Source organism: Globicephala melas, chromosome 1 (assembly GCF_963455315.2).
Source record: "Globicephala melas chromosome 1, mGloMel1.2, whole genome shotgun sequence".
NCBI classification, from domain to species: Eukaryota; Metazoa; Chordata; class Mammalia; order Artiodactyla; family Delphinidae; genus Globicephala; species Globicephala melas.
Window position 1 is genome coordinate 33,838,027 of NC_083314.1, and position 19,597 is coordinate 33,857,623.

Consider the following 19,597-nt stretch of genomic DNA (forward strand, 5'->3'; position numbering starts at 1 on the left):
GAGCTCCCAGAGGACAGGGTCTCTGGCTTGACCCGCGTCTGACGTGGAAAAGGAAATGTCTGCCGCCATGAAAAAAAAGTGGCAAAAGTCACTGAAAGCCAAATCAGCTAGATTTGGGTTTAATGCAGCCCCTTTGCCTGTGTGACCTTCGGCAAGTTATTAATCTCTTTGTGTTTCAGTTTCTTGAATAATAAAATGTGGGCAATAACAGCCCAGCCCTCATCCAGCTGCTGTGGGGATGAAAGGAGATGATAGAGCTAAAGCATAAGGAACCTGCCCATCACATAACAGGTGCCCAGTAAACGTCAGCTAGTCCAGTATCCTCAGATGTGTGACTTAAGCTTGTAGTCTGTTTCCTCACCTGTAAAATGGACAGAACGGTACCTACCTCATCCAGTTGTAGTGAGGCTTAAATAAGACTCATTCATTCATTCAACCAATATTTCTTCAACACCTCCTAAAAAGTGAACACGAAAAATAAGGTCTCTGCCTTCAAGTATCTTACAATCCAGTGGAGAGAGGGGGGCAAATAAACACAAAATCAAACAATTAAATAAGATAATTTCAGACAGCCATAAAAAATACAGTAAAGAAAATCCCGCAGAGTGCTGTGGGTAAGGTGGGCCAGTTAGAGGGGATGGTCAGGGAAGACCTCTCTGAAGAAGTTGCATTTGGGATGTGAACCAACCATGTGAAGATCTGGGGGCTTTCCAAGCGAAATGTATAGTAAGTGCAAAGGTCCTGAGGCAGGAAAAATCATGTCATCTTCACGGAACCAAAAAAAGAAGAGGAAAAAAATGGCCCAGGTGATAGAGCACAATAAGTGAGGGAAGAAATGGAGGAAGATGTGATCAGAGAGGTAGGGACTCCTTTGTGAGTCCTTGGGAGGCGTTGGACTTCATTCTGAGTGTCCGTTTTGTGTTTTTAAAATGATATTCCTGGCAGCTGGGTGGAGAAGAGATTGTAGAAAGAAAATGCAAAATCAGGAAGGCCAACCAGCAGAGATCTGGTGGCAGTGGGGGTGATGAGAAGGGGCTGGATCCTGGCTATTTTGGAAGTGGTGCTGCTAGGGGGTCACTCGTGGATTGGCCATAGAGGGAACATAAAATGTTTAACATGTAGCCAGGTGACATCTGACGCCAGGGCAACGAGTGCTGGTTTGATTCCCTGCGTGACTGTGGGGCGCTCCCCCTTCCTTCCAGCGCTTGCCCCCGACTTTAGGCTGAATCCTGTAAGGCGTCTGATCCCCGCAGCCCGAGGGGGAGAGATCGTTATCCCCTGTCAGCCCAGGGCAGCTCCGAAGGCCGTGGTGCTCTGGAGCAAAGGCACTGAGATTTTGGTCAACAGCAGCAGGTACCAGCCCCACCCCACCTGAGCAATTCCTGCTCACCCTCTCTCTCACTGGAGGTGAGTCCCCTTCCCGTGACTACAGTGTGTCACTGGGTTGGCCAGATCTGCTCTGTCCTTGCTGCAGAGTGACTGTAACTCCGGATGGCACATTGATCATAAGAAACATCAGTCGGTCAGATGAAGGCAAATATACCTGCTTTGCTGAGAATTTCATGGGCAAAGCCAACAGCACGGGCATCCTGTCTGTGCGAGGTAAGGACCATGGTTTGGCTGAGGTTGGTGACTCAGCCACCACGGGGTGCCGTCCCTCCTCGCCATTGGGCTCTTGTGTTCCCATGTTCCTCCTAGTTTGTTTGTTTGTTTTGCGGTACGCGGGCCTCTCACTGTTGTGGCCTCTCCCGTTGCGGAGCACAGGCTCCGGACGCGCAGGCTCAGCAGCCGTGGCTCATGGGCCTAGCCACTCCATGGCATGGGGGATCTTCCCGGACCGGGGCACGAACCCGTGTCCCCTGCATCGGCAGGCGGACTCTCAACCACTGCGCCACCAGGAAAGCCCCTAGTTTGGTTTTGAGGCTACCCCAGGATTCGGTTTCTCTTGGGACTGCCCCCAAACACCGCCATCCGGGATATGCTCCTGCCTCCCTCTCACGCACTCGCGGGGCTGCTGGGAGGTCAGGATGCTGTTGGCCACGCTGCCTGTTCTCTTTCCTGGGGCTCAAGACAGAGCCTCTCACCCTGCCCTGCCGCCCCTGCCTGGGCCTACTTCCTCCCCTTCCACTCAGGGGCCCTTTGTCTTGGTAGATGCAACCAAGATCACTCTAGCCCCCTCGAGTGCCGACATCAACTTGGGAGATAACCTGACCCTGCAGTGCCACGCCTCCCACGACCCCACCATGGACCTCACCTTCATCTGGACCCTGGATGACTTCCCCATCGATTTCGACAAGCCTGGGGGTCACTACCGAAGGGCCAGTGTGGTAAGGCCTGAGGCCAGAGAACCCAGGGCTCCTCCCTCCTTCTGGGCAGACAGGGGACCCACGAGACCCATCAACACCCCCAAAGCTTTTCCCCCTTCCCCCAGGAATGCCATGATGGCAAGCTCATCCCTGGGTTCATAAGCACCCTCCCTTAGACGGGCAGTTCCCCGGATTCCACCCGACGTCTATGCATTTAGAAGAGGGTTAGGGTCAAACCTGGAATTCCAGACACCAAGCAAGACTCACTCCCCTACTCTTGTTATCCTGCCCCCCAGCGCAGATGATATCATTAACTTGAACCATCACTGTCTTCTGTAAAAAAAAATGTCGTTTAATCCCCAGTGGTACCAAGTAGAGACTAGCTGATCCCTCCCACGGAACAGAGAGGAAGAGCGAGGTGCAAGGGGTCTGGGGAAGTAACAGAGCAGGGGACTCTGAGCCCCGCCTCCTGTCCCCTGACTCATGCACTAGCCAGGGCTGCTTCTTCTGACCCGCCCTGCTTCCTGTCCCGCGTGTGCAGAAGGAGACGGTTGGGGATCTGACCATCCTGAACGCCCAGCTGCGCCACGGTGGGAAGTACACATGCATGGCCCAGACGGTGGTGGACAGTGCATCTAAGGAGGCCACAGTCCTGGTCCGAGGTGATGGGTTTCCCACCCCACCCCCACTGTGACACCCTCAGAGGCCAGCTGGGCTATTCTGACCTTCGCTCCCTAACTAACCCCACCTCTCCCTGAAAGCCGTGGGAAGGGCTCCTAACAAGTCTGTTGAGCTGAACTCATCCCGTGGTTCTTCGCAGGTCCTAAATGAATAAAATATTCTTTCTCCAAAGCTAAAATTGTAAAAAAATCCACTCCTAACACATCCCAAGACTGGAGAACTTGCTGAGGCCAGAAGTTTCAAAGCCTCATGCTGGGAAATCTATACACATCTCTGTGAGAGAGCCTCTGTGACCCCTCCAGCCTTGGACACATCCTTCCTCCTCAAAACACCCCATCTGCCACTCACTACTGCCTCCATTCCTTGCCCTCCCAACCCGGTGTATGTTTCCTGCACCCTCTGCTGCTCCCTCTTGGTACTGCACCAGCCCAAGCGAGCCTGCAGGAGGTTGGCTCAAATTTGTTGCTCTGACCTCTTGGTGCAGGTCCGCCAGGTCCCCCAGGAGGCGTGGTTGTGAGAGACATCGGTGACACCACTGTCCAGCTCAGCTGGAGCCGTGGCTTTGACAACCACAGCCCCATTGCCAAGTACACCCTGCAAGCTCGTACTCTACCTGCAGGGAAGTGGAAGCAGGTTCGGACCAGTAAGTGTGAGGCCCCACCCAGGTCAGTACTGATTAGGCCTGGCTGTAGCGGGGGCGAGGGGGGGTGCTGGGGGTCAGAGGCCAAGGCTGAGCCTGGAGCTTCGAAGAGGGACAAGTGTAGACCCCCTGCCTGCAGGGAGCTCCCAGGCCATTAGAGAAGATGGTCACACAGGCGGCAGAAGAATGGGGAGGGAGTTGGAGAGGGAGGCACTCAGTCTGCACCCTTGAAGCACTGGCAGGACTATTAATGGGGCAATGAAAACATTCGTGGGGGTGTGGGATGCACACAACATCTTACAAAGGCTCCAAGGCAGGGAGGTCTACGAGTTTCCCAATCATTCCTGAAAAAGGTATTGAACTCTTAATATAGCAGGTACCACCGTGAGAGCTGGGTATAAAAAAGCGATTCATACCCAGTCCCTGCCCTTTCCATCTAGATCAGTAAATGAAGTGCAGAACACTGACTCCCTGGTGCCTTGCAGATCCCGCCAACATCGAGGGCAACGCCGAGACCGCCCAGGTGCTGGGCCTCACGCCCTGGATGGATTATGAGTTCCGGGTCTTAGCCAGCAACATCCTGGGCACTGGGGAGCCCAGTGGGCCCTCCAGCAACATCCGGACCAAGGAAGCAGGTCAGAGCCCTGGGTGAGAAGTAATGTCAGGGCACAGACCCTAGCCCTCCTTAAAGGGAGCCCCAAGCAAGCAGCAATTACATGGAGTTCCAACCCTGCTCACCAGGCTTCGGACTCTAATAAAACAGATGAGAAAGGAACCCAAGTCAGAGCAAGGCCGCAACACTGCACAACGTACTGTGCCTTGGGCCACAGCCTGTCAGGGCTGGAAGCCATCCAGTCCAAACCACTTATTTAAAAAAATAGGCCAACCTTACAACTGCATGTGAATCTACAATTGTCTCAAAGTAAAGAGTTTAATTTTTAAAAAAATGGAAAAACCATTCCATGTGAAGGAAGGGTCACACTGGCAGAGCCTGGACTTGAACCCAGGACCATGGGGTGATGGGCAGATATCCTCCCTGGAAGTGCACGAGCTGCAGGAATCAGTTAATGAGGAAGGTGTGTGTGTGTGTGTGTGTGTGTGTGTGTGTGTTGTGCAGGGCACTAAGTAAGCAGCTGGTGCTCTAAGTCCTTCTTTAGATGGTTTCTTTGGGAGCAGGAAGAATAGACAATCTGCCCACAACCCTCCCTGAAAGGCAGGTAGGTGTCAGAACCTGAGTGGGGAAGGAAGGGAAGAGGTGAAGGGGAAGGCCCAGAATGAGAGCCCTGGGATCCTGAGACCAGCAGCATGGAATCAGGACCTGCCTCCCCTCCATACCCACCCAGGCCTGCCCCACTGAATGTGTAATGAGGGTCTGCCTTTTTGTGTCCATAAACATGGTTTCCTGTGTGCCCCATGCTGACTCTCCAGGTTCTTTCTGGAATCATTCAATATTTTTTACTTGTATCTCTCCTGAGTAAAGAATTCCAGAAGGAGCACTTTCTTTGATTGAACTTCTTGGACAGTCAAAGGGTGAGGAGTGGTCTCCTTCACTGTAGTATCCAGGAGTTGAGCACAAAGACAGCTATGATGCAGAAGAAAGATGATGAGATTTCAAATCAGAAGAGCTGAGTTCAAATTCAAACTGTGACATTTATTAGCTGTGTGACTTCAGGCAAGTCACTTAACTGCTCTGGGCCTCAATCTTTCCACTCTGAAAAGGGTAATATTAATGCCTACCTCACAGGATCAAATGGGTAATGTGTTTAAGTGCCCTTTGCAAATGAGAAGGCCCTAAAGTATCATCAGAATGAAGTGATAAGTGTCCAGTTGCTGGATCATCTACAGAAATATTTTAACCCTCAGCCAAGTTACCCCCTGCCAAGCTTCACGATCTAATTAAATACATTCTTGTTTTAATATCAGCCTTTTGAATACTAGAGACAATTAGGAAATTAAGTCTGCCATGAAAATAAAAAAATAAAATAATAAAACAACCTGTAACCCAAAAGAAATGTTTTTTGGATTAACTGCAGTTCTGAATTATTTATTCCCCTTAATTTAAAGCAAATTAGAGTTGGTCTCTGCTACTTAGTTTAAACCAACAAGAGGGATCAAGATAATGATCATTTATGGAGTGTATACTATATGTATATGCTAGCCACTGTCTTGTTTAATTTTATTCTTCTTACAGCCTTTGAGAGAAACATTATTATCCTTATCTTACAGAGAGGGGAATCAGAGTCTCAGAGAGGTTAAGTAACTCGTCCAGAGAAACTCAGCTAGTAAGTGGCAGAGGTGGAATCTGATCTCAGGTCTGCTTGACGCCAAAGCCCACGTCCAGAGGGACTCTTGAAAGACAAAACCAGGTCCCATTGGAATAGTTTCAGAAGGATAGGTGTTAACTCTCTCTAAATGTTTGGTAGAACTCACCTGTGAAGCCATCTGGTCCTGGACTTTTGTTTGTTGGGAGCTTTTAAATTACTGATTCAATTTCAGTACTGGTAATTGATCTGTTCATAGTTTCTATTTCTCCCTGGTTCCAGTTCAGTCTTGGGAGATTGTACTTTTCTAAGAATTTGTCCATTTCTTCTAGGTTGTCCATTTTATTGGCGTGTAGCCAGGGCCCACTGGAAGGGTGTCCTTGTCCTAGGATGCTTTTTGGTCTCAGACTCAGAGCTTTTGTTCCCTCACTGCCCATTAACTGTCTGTGTCCCTTGGCCCTGACAGCCCCCTCGGTGGCACCCTCAGGTCTCAGAGGAGGCGGTGGAGCCCCTGGAGAGCTCATTGTCAACTGGACGGTAAGCTGCAAGGACAGAGGCAGGGCTATGCCTCCAGTTCTCTGGGGGGACAAGTTCTACCCCACCCTCACCCCCACCCGCACCTGGTGGGACTCGTCTCAGGAGTTGAGCAGCATGCAGAGAGGACCCAGACAGAGCCACTGCACGGTCCTGACTCCAGAGCAGACAAGGTCCCTCCCCTCCCCTGGTACCCACTGCAGGATGGAACCACCGCAGCCCTGGGGCCACCCCTCTTGGTGAAGGCTGGGTGGGGCTGGAGGACGGGCAGGAAAACGCAGCCGCGGCCCCTCGCCCATGCCACGCTCTTGCCCCTCAGCCCATGTCCCGGGAGTACCAGAACGGAGACGGCTTCGGCTACCTGCTGTCCTTCCGCAGGCAGGGCAGCACTAGCTGGCAGACCGCGCGGGTGCCCGGCGCCGATGCCCAGTACTTCGTCTACAGCAACGAGAGCGTCCGGCCTTACACCCCCTTTGAGGTCAAGATCCGCAGCTACAACCACCGCGGGGATGGGCCTGAGAGCCTCACCGCGATTGTGTACTCGGCTGAGGAAGGTGGGCCACCCCGGGGCCCATGCGGCATCCCCACCCCAGCAGCGTGTCCATGGGGTGTAGGGTGCGGGAGCGCTCCTCACACCCCTGCTAGGTTCCGCAGGTGGGGTGGAGAGGACACCTGGCTTCTAAGCCACTGGCTTCCTTCCTAGCCCTTGCTACCTCGTCTCCCCTCAGGCCTAGAGGAGGGAGGCTCTCTGGAAAGAGAAGTGGGCCCCGGGGGATGCTCTGCACCCTGCACCCTGGGCTCCATAAAATCCTAAGAGGGGGCAGTCCCAGCTGGCAGCTGCTCTGTAGGGTACAGGGAGTGCCCGGGAACCCAAACCCATTCTGTGTCGGTCTTCAGAACCCAGGGTGGCCCCTACCAAGGTCTGGGCCAAAGGGGTCTCATCCTCAGAGATGAACGTGACCTGGGAACCGGTGCGGCAGGACATGAATGGTATCCTCCTGGGGTATGAGGTGAGCACTGACCTGGGCTGGGAGAGGAAGGGGTCGGGGGGTCAAGGCGCGGGGGCACCTCATGGCTTGCTAGTCCTCCTCCTGGAATCACTCATTCACTAACCAGGCACACAGCACGCAGTCTATGCAGCACCATGGACGCAACCTCAGCTAAGCCCCTCTAGCTGATGCCTGTGGACAGCCTTGAAGTTACTGCTTGGCTCGAGCCGGCACTGGACGCTGTGGGAGCCCAGGGGAGGAGGAGTAGGTCCTGGAAGGGGCGTAGCCTGCCCGTTTCATGCCAGAGCCCAGTTAGCCTGGCATCCTCAGGGCTGCAGAGAACAGCATGGCCTCCTCTATGTACCAGCTGCTCATCCTGTCCCTGAGGAACTCTGGGCCCAGCAGTTTCTGACCCAAGACTTGGGCCCACTGGTGACTCCACACTGGGGTACATGCGGGGGTGGATGGAGAGTGAGAAAGCGAGAGGAAGGGAAAGAAGGGCAAGCAGGAAATGTCATTGTCTAAGGGAGAATCATCATACTAGTGATGTTGTCAGTTCCATTCAGGAGAGTCAGCTCTGGGCTTTAGCACAATGGGTTAGGCGAGCCCCACTGAGGAGATAGCTGCAAACTCTGCCATTGATTTGGAAGAATATCTAGAAGGCCTTGGTGTTACGAGGTGTATGACAATGGGTTTGCATTTACTCCGCAGCCCTCATAAGCTTGCTGGAGTGAGGGCTGGGGGACTACTTTGCAAGTACAATGTGCGTTTCATAGCCTTTAACAGAGTCCCCACGGGATTCCTTGAATTAATTAAATGAGGTTGGTTTCAGCAGGCCAGCGCTAGGTTGAGTCAGTGCCCACACCCCCGCTCCCTCGTTCAGCCCACGTATTAAGTTCTCTCGTTGGACTGGGCACTCTGCTGGGCACCAAGAAGGGAGCAGCCACTTACACCAACTTGTCCCTGCTCCCTTGGAGCTCATGATCTAGTGTCTAGGTTCTGAGACCCGAGACTGAGTTACAAGCACCAGCAAGGAGCAGGATGCAGGTGTCCAGAGCCAGGGTCAGGGTAGCCCCGAGGTCCTGGGTTTGAGTGCTGACCCTAGGGTACCCCTGCCCCCTTCAGATCCGCTACTGGAAAGCCGGGGACAAAGAAGCAGCTGCTGACCGAGTGAGGACAGCAGGGCTAGACACCAGTGCCCTAGTCACCGGCCTACACTACAACACCAAGTACCACGTGACTGTGCGGGCCTACAACCGGGCCGGCACTGGGCCTGCCAGCCCTTCCGCCAATGCCACGACCGTGAAGCCCCGTGAGTCCGTCAGCCTGGGTGGGGGTTGGGCGGTATATTTTGGAGGCGGTGCCTCTAGGATCACTCTTTCCCCGAAAGACAAATGCTCCAGCCCACAAGCCCTGGGCAGGACAGAAACGAAGCAGCACGTCTAATAATAACGAGGGAATGGAATTCATGGCCTCTGAATTGCCTCCCTTTTCTCCAAACTTTGTTGGAGTGTGTTTCTCAGGCAGCGGTGACAGAATGTTCTGGGTCCAACTGCTTTGGGAAGACATCTAGAAAAAGGCTGGCTAAAAGCAAGGGGGTGAGTGGTGGGGAAACATTGGGAAGTCTCCCCAACTCTCTCCCTCCTCTGGCAGCTCCACGGCGACCCCCTGGCAACATCTCCTGGACTTTCTCGAGCTCCAGTCTTAGTATCAAGTGGGACCCTGTGGTCCCGCTCCGAAATGAGTCTGCAGTCACAGGCTATAAGGTAAGGAAGGGATCAACCAGGCACTGAACGCTGAGGAAGAGCTCACTTGTATTTCTGGCAAACACAAGGGAGCTGCAGTTTCTAGCCAGAAGGATCTGAGTTAGATGTAAGCAGAGAGTTTGGGATTGTGAGAGGCGTGAAATCCATGAGCAGTTCTTCAGGGAGCAGGTAGTAGCGACTAGAAGAAAATGGTATGACTGCGGAAAGACAGGGTTCAAGGGGGCAGCAATGGACTGGGTGAAGTCTGGGTCCTTCTGGTCTAAGGAGTCTGCAGAACCAGTTCAGCTGCTTGCAAGCTTTCCTCTTCCCAGTGGGGAGCTTGTTCAAGAGCCTGGACCTGGTCAACAGGAAACGGGAGGGGTGAGGAGGCAGGACCTCGAGGGCCCAGAACCATATGGGCTCCTCCCATTCCTGGGGCTAGGGAAGAGGAGAATCAGTCCTGGTGTAAGGAAACTCTTGCCTGGCTAACCCCCTTCCCACAGATGCTGTACCAGAACGACTTACACCCGACTCCCACGCTCCACCTCACCAGCAAGAATTGGATAGAAATTGCGGTTCCTGAAGACATTGGCCATGCCCTGGTGCAGATTCGGACCACAGGGCCAGGGGGGGACGGGGTCCCGGCAGAAGTCCACATCGTGAGGAATGGAGGTGCTGTCTCTCCCCTTATCCCCCAGGAGTATCAGGGTCCATCCAGATGCCTGATGCAGGAATCATTCCCACCCAAGCCAGACCCCAACCCAGCCAGTCCCCAATGGGGAAAAAAGCAGGCAGGCAGGAACCAAGTGCAAAGTAGCCCTGGAACTGCCCTTGCTGCCCCCTCCTTCCCACTCCCAAACATCCCTGAGGGCTGAGGTAAGTGCACTCCTTTCACGGGAACAAGAGCAAAGGTCCTACAAAACACTGCAGAAGGAGGGCTTGAGAACACCTCCCCGTCCTGAAGCCAGCCCTCCGTGAATCTCCTTAGGAAAGGTCTGGATTCTGTCCTGAGGGTGGGACAGGGATGTGCAGGTCCCAGGCCCAGCTCACTCAGCCCATTTCCGCCTGCTGGTTTCAGGCACAAGCATGATGGTGGAGAACTCAGCAGTCTGTCCAGTCCCACATCCTGGCACCGTCCTTTGTCACTCCGTGGCGACACTGATCCTCATAGGCTACCTGGAGCTCTGATCTCGGCACCCCTCCCTCTCTGCCACAGCTGGACACCCACCTCCGATGGACAGAGCCAGCTGGCCCCAGCCCCTTCCCAATGCCAAGGTGGCCCAACACTGTGCCTGAGAATGACTGGTTTTAAATACCTACTTTAAGCAGTGCCCTTTTCGTAGGAGGTAGGATATTTCATATTCTGCCACAGGATAGAACCCATGCGAGGAATTTTTTTCTTTAAAGCAAGAGGCACCAGACAGTAACTTCCATGATGATACTGAACCCTATGCCTGGGCCCTCTAGGGTGCCTGGATGGAAGGCAGGCCTACAGGAAGAAGGGGGTTTAAACAGGCATCTGCGCATCAGCGGAGATAGCACTCTGGGACCGCATATGGACTCTGCTCCAGAGAGCGGAGTCCTAAGCCCGGGAACACCGGACAGGAACGGGACAAAGCTTAAACAGCAGCATCTCTCAGTCTAAGGAGAGGGCCAAACCTGGGGACCAGGGACTCTCCTCCTTTCTCCTCTTAAAGGACAGCACGGCTGGACCCTGACGTTGTCCTGGATAACTCCCTGGAGGCCCCTGCCACCTACCTTGATGGCTGAGAACCAGTGCTCTGGTGTCTGAGGCCGGGAGCCTGAGCCCCTGCAGCTCCGGGGGGCGACGCTCCCGACTGCTGGGTGGGAGCTAAGAGGGGTTGAGAAGCTGAGACTCCTGGTGGAAAGGGGCACCAGACTTGGCCTGCGGCACAGTCACAATCAAGGTGACGTTGCCCTCTTAGCCAATACTGCCAACCCAACCCTGTCACCCCAGAGTGACAGAAGCCACTACAGGTAGCTGGGTGACTAAAGGGCTTGTCTTGGGCAGGTCCCCCACTGCACCAAGCCCCAGCCTGCACGGTCCCTCGCGGGTTTGAGTAGGAGGCAGGAGTGCCTCCACCGTCCTCCTCCAGCAAAATGCAGCTGTAATTCTGTGTGTCTGGAGTCAGGAGTCTTCTGCGAAGGGCAAAGGATAAATGCGGCCCTACCTGCTCGCAGGAACGCCCTGGGCCACATGGCGACCCGCCCCCCAGGCTGCCTCGGATGCTCTTTTGCATTCCCCCAGAAGACGAAGGGGTAAATAAATGGGACATCTTAGCTTGCACTCTGGGTGTATTACCAGTCACAGCACGTCAGAGCTGGAAGAGGCTATAGACCTCACTGGGCCCAAGCCACCACTCTACAGATGAGGTAACAGAGTTGGAAGGGGCAGGGCCTTCCTCAGGTCACACAGCCTGTCAATGATGGGGCTGGGATAGCACTCTTCTCCAACCTTCCTGTCCCAGGGTCTTTGTCTACCCAGAGGAAGGGGGCAGTGCTGAATGGCTATGACCTGGTTAAGAAGGTGGTTAAGAAGGGCACTGGGCTATGAAAATTCTTCTTCAAGAGGTGCAGGTGGGTGATGGTGGGGTGCTCGGCATGGCTGGGTCCCAACCCAAGGTGCATGCAGACTACAGGAGACCCCAGTCTTTCTTTGCCTTCTGAGCCTAGCTTCTGCTGGGACCTCAATATGCAGTGCTGGCTTGAAGCCCCCTGCTCCCCTTGCCCTTGCTCCAAGAAAAGACGCCAAAGCAAGGGCAGGGATTCCCCAAATCCAGGCAGCAGTGGTGGCACAACCAGGAAACTCCAAAGCCTATGTTGTGACAGGTGGCCCTTCACATATAGGAGCAGCGGGACATCTTGTAGGGCACAGGCCCCCTGAGCCTGGTTTCTGTAGTTTACAGTTAGAGCTCTATTTTGTTATGGTTTTTAAATTTTTCAAGTCCTGCTCTATTTTCCTGGGCAGGTTTATGTTGGTGTTTACCCACTACAATTTTTTAAAAATGTAAGCTCACATGCCTTCTCCCTGCCACCACTGAACCTACCAGCCTGCCCCTGGCCCAGGACTGCCTCCTTGGAGCCCTCCAATCAAAACCTCCTCACCTGCTCCCACCCTTCACCCCCATGCGAGGTGCTGGGGGCTCAGCTGAGTGACCATTCTTCCACTGCAGGGACCCAAACTTGTCCTAGCATCCACCCTGGTCCCCCATGGCTGTGATCTGGCCTGTACCCAGCTCTATCAGAAAGGGGATGCTGAAAGTAGAAAACCTCCTTCCAGGGTTTAGCCGATTCTTTCCTCGCTGCCTCGGCTGCGGGAGGAGCAGCAAAGGGACAGGTGTCTAGATGCTGGGCCGAGAGGGCTGACCTGGACTGCCACAGGGACTCAACTGTGCAGCTGGCGGCTGCAGCCCCTAAGCTTGCTTGAGGCAAGAGAGAACGACTGAGAGTCTTAGTTCTGTGGAGGCACACAGACCCTCTGGGAAACCCAGGAAGGGTTTTTCTAACTAGGAGAACTCAGCCTCAGGAAAACGTAAGCCCCGTGCAGGAAGAACTTGTTTGGGGGACACAGAGCTGGACTAAAATGGATGTTCCTGCAGGCCAAGACTCAGGCAGAGTGCTGGTTAAGACTGAATAAGACAGCAGGTGGCTTAAGGACACGCAGGCACGTGAAGGGGAACAGCCTGTTGGTGACGTGGCTGCCCAGGAGCTGGTGTGGAGGCAGAAGAAGAGATCAGACGGCTTCTCAGAGTCCCTTCCTGCCCAAGAGGCCTGACTGTCGCCTTCGCTGCCCGCACGCGCTGAGGCTCGCTCCTGCTGTGGTAACGACTCGATCCTGGATCTCTCCCCTCTCACACGCCAAGCCCCAGACAGGCAACCAAGGGGAAACAGCCACAAACCAGTACTTCACCCTACAGCTCAGTGGCCAGCAAGTGCCTGAGGACTAGGGACAGGCAGCGCTTCAGGGCTCGGGAGAGTCTCCGTTCTGCGTACATTGGGGCTCAGCCTATAGCGCCCTTTGCCCCAGCCCTGGCTGCTCAGCCCTGGTTGCTCCAACAGCCCAGATGTATACCTCACCCTTGGGGGAGGGCAGCTCTCTTCAGGTGGAGTCTCAGGGCCCAGCGCGATTGGGTTACCTACTTTAATCCAGGGAATCAAATGATACAGGTGGTCCCAGGGAACAGGAGGGCCATGGGGTGGGGGGGCTCTTTTTGATAAAATGACAAGAGAGCCGTCAGAAAAAACATCTGCAAGGAGACCCTGAACTGAGTAATTGAGGGGCTTCTTCCTTTTGTAGGGACCTCTGAGAAATTTTGACAGCTGTTTGTCTTGGGGTCTAGGGTAGGTGAAGACTGGAGGGGACGCTGCAAGTGTCCGTCAGGGCTGGGATTCTTGGAATCAGAAGGTGCTCCGCACAGGAAGAGTCTTGGAGCTCTTGCCCGCTGGGGCCCCTGCAGCATGCAGGGGGGAGTGACTGCAGTCACAGTCATTTACGGGGCAAGGCTCACCCCAGGCATTCTTTTCCCAGCATTATACTGCTGCCTCTTGGCAGTCGCAGGAGCCAGGCTAGTCTACTCTGGGCAAGAGCCCGAGCTGGCTCTAGAATGTTTCACTCCCTTCATCTCTTCTCCAGCTAGAGGTCTGTGTGCTTCCTGATCTCAGAATATAACAGCCTACTGGGCTCCTCTGTATCGGAGGGATAAACAGTATCCTCAAACCTGGGTTTGAGGCACAGGTGCAGCTATTTCCCTGGCTCAGACCTAACCTGGGCTTCATCCTGGAGATGAGCAAGGTTGCCAGAGAGGCTCCTGGAGTGGCATGAGGGATTAGATGGGCACTTTTAAGGAACTTCAAAGAGCTCCATGGAAAGAGGTGCTTGGTAGCTGTATATATGGTCATAGGCTTTGGGAAGGCAGGACAATAAAGGGAAACTGGAGAGGAAAAAAAAAATGGGTCTGATAGCTTTCCCCAGAGCCCTAGGAAGCCTCATGCCCTCAGATGGGGTGCACCCTGCTTTGGCCCCCAGACTCCAACTGACCCACCCCCTCCAGGGCCTGCATAGCTTAGAAAAGCTCACAGTTGGGCAAGGGTTGGGGCTTCACTGGACCACTGACTTAACTCAGTTTTTGTTAAAATGGACCCGCTCCCACTGACCTACTGTCTGTCTCTCTTACACTTCTTATAATGGTAGTTATTTATTGACTCTGGTAGCAGGCAGTTCTTAAATAAAGACGGTTTCTCAACCTGCTGAGGCAGCTGGCACCAGCTGTGCGTGTTTTTATCCTCAGACTAAAGAGTACCTCCTTGTCCTGTTCTCTAACCCTAGGCTTTTACCCAACACCTTCAGCCTTCACACAGTCACCGCTAAGGAAGTCACAACACATGGTCCATATTGCTTCATTCAGTCCTGGGAGGGGAGAAAAATTAGGCCAAGCAACTTTAAGGCAGGCCTCAGCAGAGCAGGCATTCTCCTAGGCTGGCTGGCTTTACCTAACAGGATGGGCAGTAAACAGTGCTCATCTGATGGTACTGCTCAAGCTTCCCTGATTTTTAAGACATTTGAGGTACAGGTTTCTCCCGCTCCTCAAAAGTAGAGTGTTCCTATGAAATCTTTCTTAAGCTGAAATGGTGTAAAGCAAAGAAGCAATTACCTTTTTTTTGAAACAGTGAAAATCCTTCAGATTTCTTTTCAGTTAGCGAAAACAGGTACTAACGTAGGTTTCTCCTAAAACCAAAGTGGTGGAAAGTGAACTTTCAAAAAGCGGGGGATACCTGTACTGACTCAGCAGTACCAAAGGGAAGTCTTCTCCCCGCGGAGACATAGTGACCCCCACCTGGTGAGAAGGTGCCTCTAGCCTCTCTTCACAACAACCAAAAGAATTTGAATTTCTAGTCACATTTTCCAGCTGCAACACTACCATGCAAGGACATGCTCAAAGTCAAGTGGGACCACACCAAAAGGACAAAGGAGTTGGCTTGAAGGGACTTCTGGCCAAAACTGGGAACAATCTGAACATCAAAAATATGACAACAGTAATGGATTATATATAATTCACTGAATATAGAAGAGAATTCATTGAAACGTCAGAAGAATAAAAAGAATAGCATTTCTTTACAGAAAAATGCAGGGTAATAAATACAAAAATGAATTTAAAGAATCCATCATTTTGCAATCCCCAGCACGTAATAATAAGGCAAAGACCATGAATGGATTCTAAAACGCTTGTGAACGTTTTTTAGAAACCAGATAATCACAAAGCATCACCCCACAGATTACAAAAGGAAAACATATACAGGTCCAACTGGAGAGATCTGGCAGTCACCACCTTAACCAAACGATCAAGCTTAGCATCAACCATGGGTCACCCTGACATTGTGCCTCCCGAGGTCATGCAATAAGTACATATTATTTTCGCTGGGCTCTTGTCAAAAATGTTTAAGATTCATTCCTCAGGAATCTACTCATGAGGAAATAATTGTGGGACACTATGCAAGACAAATGGCCTCTTCAATATGAATGTCATGAAAAAAAGAAAAGTAGGGGATCTGTTGTAAAATAAGACTTAAGAGAAATAATAATCAAATGTAATACGTGAACCTTCATTTGATCCTAGATCAAACATCAAGTTAAAAGTTCTAAGATTTTAGAAATTGGGAGAAACGAAGTATCAACTATTTGTAAGATTAGGAAACTGTTAGTTTGATGAAGTCATTGTAGTTATACAGGTGAACGTCCTTATTAGGAAATGCATACATGATTTAGGGGTAAAAGGTCACAATGTCTGTGACTAGCTTTCAAGTGCTTCACATAAAATCAATATGTATTTAGAGAGGAAGAGAACTGGAGCAAAACGTTTGCAATCGGTGAATCCAGTTAAAGGGTCTGTGGATGTCATCAAACCTTTCTTTCAACTTTTCTATGGGTTGGACTTTATTTTTATATATAAAATAGAAGAAATAACAGAGATCCACTGGTCATAATTTAAATTGAATTAGCATCCTCAGGTTAGGGCTCAGGAATCTTATTTTTCAAAAGCTCATTCGGGTGATTCAGACACACGGCCAGAGAAGATAACCACTGGTCCAAGTCTTGTTTCTGCTACTTCCTCTGTGCTGAGAAAAAAGTGAGGGGAAGAAATGCTAATTATCTCATATAGAATTAGCTCAGCTGGCGGCCCAAGAGCAATTTCCCTGATAGTTCCACAAGCCAAGGCAATTATCTCAGACACAGTCTGAATGGCCTCTGAAGGTCTTAAGATTGGTTTTCCTGTTGAGGAAGGAAGGTACTAGTCCTCCGTTAAGGGGCCTTGGCTGCTGTAAGAAACCTCCAGCAGCACAAGCTTCAGGGCACTGAAAGAGCTAGAAGGACAGGAACAGGGAGCAAGCCTAGGAACTGTTCAGGGGCAATCTACCAGCTGAAGAATCCAGTGTTTCACCAGGAATTCAACTTAGCACTGAGCACAAAGGTTTCACCTGGGAGTGTATAAGGGGTGCAAATAATTTATTAACATTTAGTGACTGTCTCTTACATACCTGAGTCAGAAGTCATTACTAACACCCTCGGCTCTGCCACACATGGGCATACGCCCCCAACAAAGCGATATGTTCAATGTCTATTCTAAAAACGCTGGTGTAAGTTTAACCCCAAACCAGACTGATTATGGGACAATTTAAACAACTGCAAGAAATTTTAAACTAAAGGGCAGAAAAGGTTAGGTTTCCATACAGCTACTGGGAATTGTTTTTATTGAAGAGGAAAAAAACACTTTCACTAGAAAAGCTATTATATCCTTCTACACGATTATACTGCTCGGAAGGGAGATCAAGGTAGGGAGGCATACAAGTTGTAAAGGGTAGAAAATGAATGCAAACTTGGAAGACAGAACTCTTCCCAGGAGCAGGGAGATGCCTGCAGTCAGGTTTCCTGGGTACCTAGTGGGCAGGGAAGATCTGGAAGAGATCCATCTGGGACACAGAGTTAGGGAATATTGCCCACAGCTACCATGATGTTGCCCCGCATCACAACCCCCACTCACTCCTGTGGTAGTGGAAGCCCCCCCCCTTAGTTAATCCACAATCCGGCAGGCAGAACACTCCCCTGAAAAGCTAGTTTGGCTTCCTGAGCAGCCAGCCCTTCGGCAGCAAGGTTTGTCAGGTCTCAAGGATGGCACTGCTGTGGATCACCCTCAGTGCACCGCACAGGGCGATGCTCACCAACACGCCACCAGTCACACCACTGGCAATTCCTATCCCCACAGCTATGGTCACCTTCTTTTTCCACGGTGGGCGCTGAGGCCTGGAATAGTTGTCCAGATTCACTTCCAGGCCCTCATCTACTAACTTCTGATCCTTAGTAAGGGACTGATGGAAATTCAGGTTCACCAAGTCAGGAGGAAGGACCCTCAGCCCGAAATAGAGCCTCTTGACAAGTCTCAAGTTCTTTAACAGCTGCACGTCACACCGGTAGGTCCCAGAGTCATACTCCTGAGCGGACTGAAACTTTATAAAGTGGGAACTGGCTCGGAAGGGTTTGAAGACTTCATCATCAGTTGAGATGATACCCCGAGCAAGTCTCCAGGTGAATCGGAAAGCTTCCTGTCCAACCTCCAGGATGTCTGAACTCAGACAGCTCAGCTTAAATTCCTGCCCTATGAGAACGGTGAAATGGAGCATTCCACAGATCCAGTTGGTCAGACATTCCAAGCGCTGAGACTTACACTTCCTTCTCACTCCATCAGGGCCCACCTCACAGACGGTCTCCTCCTTATAGCCAAGGCCACAGGTGACAGTACAGGTTGTGGCATTGACAATAACTTTCCCCACAGCTTCTTGCAGTTTCTCAGGAATGGCCAGTGTTTTAGGTAAAGTCACCACCAAAGGGAGACAGAAGGCCAACACCAGGTTCCCAAGGATGAAACTAGTGGCCAAAGTCTTCATGTCTTAGTAGGCATTTCACCACCCTCAGCCAACACCCGACGTGTTCCAGCTAAATCCTCCGCAACGTAATTTAATTCCTTCGACATGAGATAGCCTTCAAAGTCGAAAGATATGATGCATGCATTGTCAATAAAACAATACAACTTAATAAAAGTCCAGTCCTTATTAACAGGTGAGGCCACACGGCAGAAAAAATGTCACAAGGTTGTTGCTTTACTATCACTACTTGTTAACAACCACCTTACCAGTCTTCATTCTTTTCCCATCCTTTTAATGCATTTAAGTCCACCTCTTGGGAAACAAAGATGAAAAGACTTCAGAAGCTGAAGTGAATTTCCAAATTACCTCAATGTATAGTAAGGCTGTACCATTCCTCACCCTTTCCCCTCCCCTCCAAATTGTAGGCTCTGAATTCAAAGGTTTCAAAATACCAGCTAAATCTGCCCAAATAAGAAATCAAATACCAAGTCTAAAAAAAAAAAAGAGAGGATTAACTTGAATTAAGTTATTATTAACTTTAAATGCTCCTAAACCTTCTATAAAAAGGATTAAGAACTCTGGACTGAGAGGCAAGTGATTTACCCTTCCTGAATTTGTTTCCTCCTTTGTAAATTAAGACCTCCTTGCCTATTTCAGGAAGGTCACTTTGAGCATCAAAAGTGATAAACTGTACATGAAAACACTTTGTAAAGTGTGTAAGGAATTTTAAAAAGAAATGAAAATTCACGAAGGCAAGGGCCAAATGGGCTTTTAGAATCAATGCTTAGCAGCAAGACAGGCGATGTTAAATGCAGCTCCTCTCCCACTTCTAGGCACTCTTCCTTCCTAAGGGTACCGAAGATATATTCTGGGGGAGAGGATATATAATTCTTCCTGACTCTCAGTCCAGTCCCCCCAACCCCACAGAACGAGAAAGGAGCTCATCATTCACTTGGGTCAAAGTTGCTATGCAACAGCTATGATGTCAAAAAAGATTCTCAGTCACATAACAGGATTAATAAGTAGACACTCAGATTTGGAGATGATTAAAATCAAAGACTTAAATAGACTTTATGAAACATCTTATTCTTTAGGAGACAATAAGTATTCGATGGATTTCAAGGCTATTTAATCTAGGGAGAAAAAGTGCTAATGAAGAGGAATTTATCTGTACTTACACTTTAAGAAAGGTCCTTGGAAGGCAGGAACTTCCTGGCAAGAGTTTTTGTAAGCGCCACAATGTCTCCTAGCACTGAGGCCTCTACAGAGTAGTTATACACTTACTGAGCTAAGGAATTGGAAGAGAGGGCATTCCTACATGATCCTTTTTTCACTAACTTTTTGCTTGAATTGTTTCTTTATATTCTTGTCCAAAGGCAGGTATCTGGACTACCTGGCCACTCCTTAGCCCTTCCAGCTGTTATTTCTACACGGAGAAGATCTAATATCAACAAAGTAAGCTGCATTTTCTGTTGTACAGAGTGAAGTGGCCGGTGACTTTCAG

General features: G+C 50.9%; 2 protein-coding genes across 5 annotated transcripts in view; one reads left to right on the forward strand and one right to left on the reverse strand.

The window, feature by feature from the left end:
• The window catches only part of CNTN2 (contactin 2), a 32,026-nt gene extending 17,601 nt beyond the window's left edge, over positions 1 to 14,425 (forward strand). For all 4 annotated transcript variants that reach the window (XM_070043574.1, XM_060293485.1, XM_030872763.2 and 1 more), the window contains 13 exons: positions 1,203 to 1,353; positions 1,475 to 1,602; positions 2,152 to 2,327; positions 2,848 to 2,968; positions 3,472 to 3,630; positions 4,113 to 4,262; positions 6,355 to 6,425; positions 6,742 to 6,976; positions 7,320 to 7,432; positions 8,537 to 8,723; positions 9,065 to 9,177; positions 9,660 to 9,828; positions 10,235 to 14,425. In XM_070043574.1, coding sequence (XP_069899675.1) covers positions 1,203 to 1,353; positions 1,475 to 1,602; positions 2,152 to 2,327; positions 2,848 to 2,968; positions 3,472 to 3,630; positions 4,113 to 4,262; positions 6,355 to 6,425; positions 6,742 to 6,976; positions 7,320 to 7,432; positions 8,537 to 8,723; positions 9,065 to 9,177; positions 9,660 to 9,828; positions 10,235 to 10,344 — 1,883 coding nt within the window. In that variant the 3' untranslated portion in view covers positions 10,345 to 14,425. The remainder of the gene's footprint in view (positions 1 to 1,202; positions 1,354 to 1,474; positions 1,603 to 2,151; positions 2,328 to 2,847; positions 2,969 to 3,471; positions 3,631 to 4,112; positions 4,263 to 6,354; positions 6,426 to 6,741; positions 6,977 to 7,319; positions 7,433 to 8,536; positions 8,724 to 9,064; positions 9,178 to 9,659; positions 9,829 to 10,234) is intronic.
• Positions 14,426 to 15,265: 840 nt separating this feature from the next.
• TMEM81 (transmembrane protein 81) lies at positions 15,266 to 19,419 on the reverse strand. The gene has a single exon (XM_030872768.2). It carries the CDS (start codon positions 18,112 to 18,114, stop codon positions 17,329 to 17,331), a length of 786 nt encoding a protein of 261 aa, XP_030728628.2. The 5' UTR covers positions 18,115 to 19,419; the 3' UTR covers positions 15,266 to 17,328.
• Positions 19,420 to 19,597: the final 178 nt, after the last annotated feature.

Excerpts from the sequence above, each read along its gene's own strand:
- TMEM81 (XM_030872768.2), bottom strand. The coding sequence starts at position 18,114 with ATGAAGACTTTGGCCACTAGTTTCATCCTTGGGAACCTGGTGTTGGCC.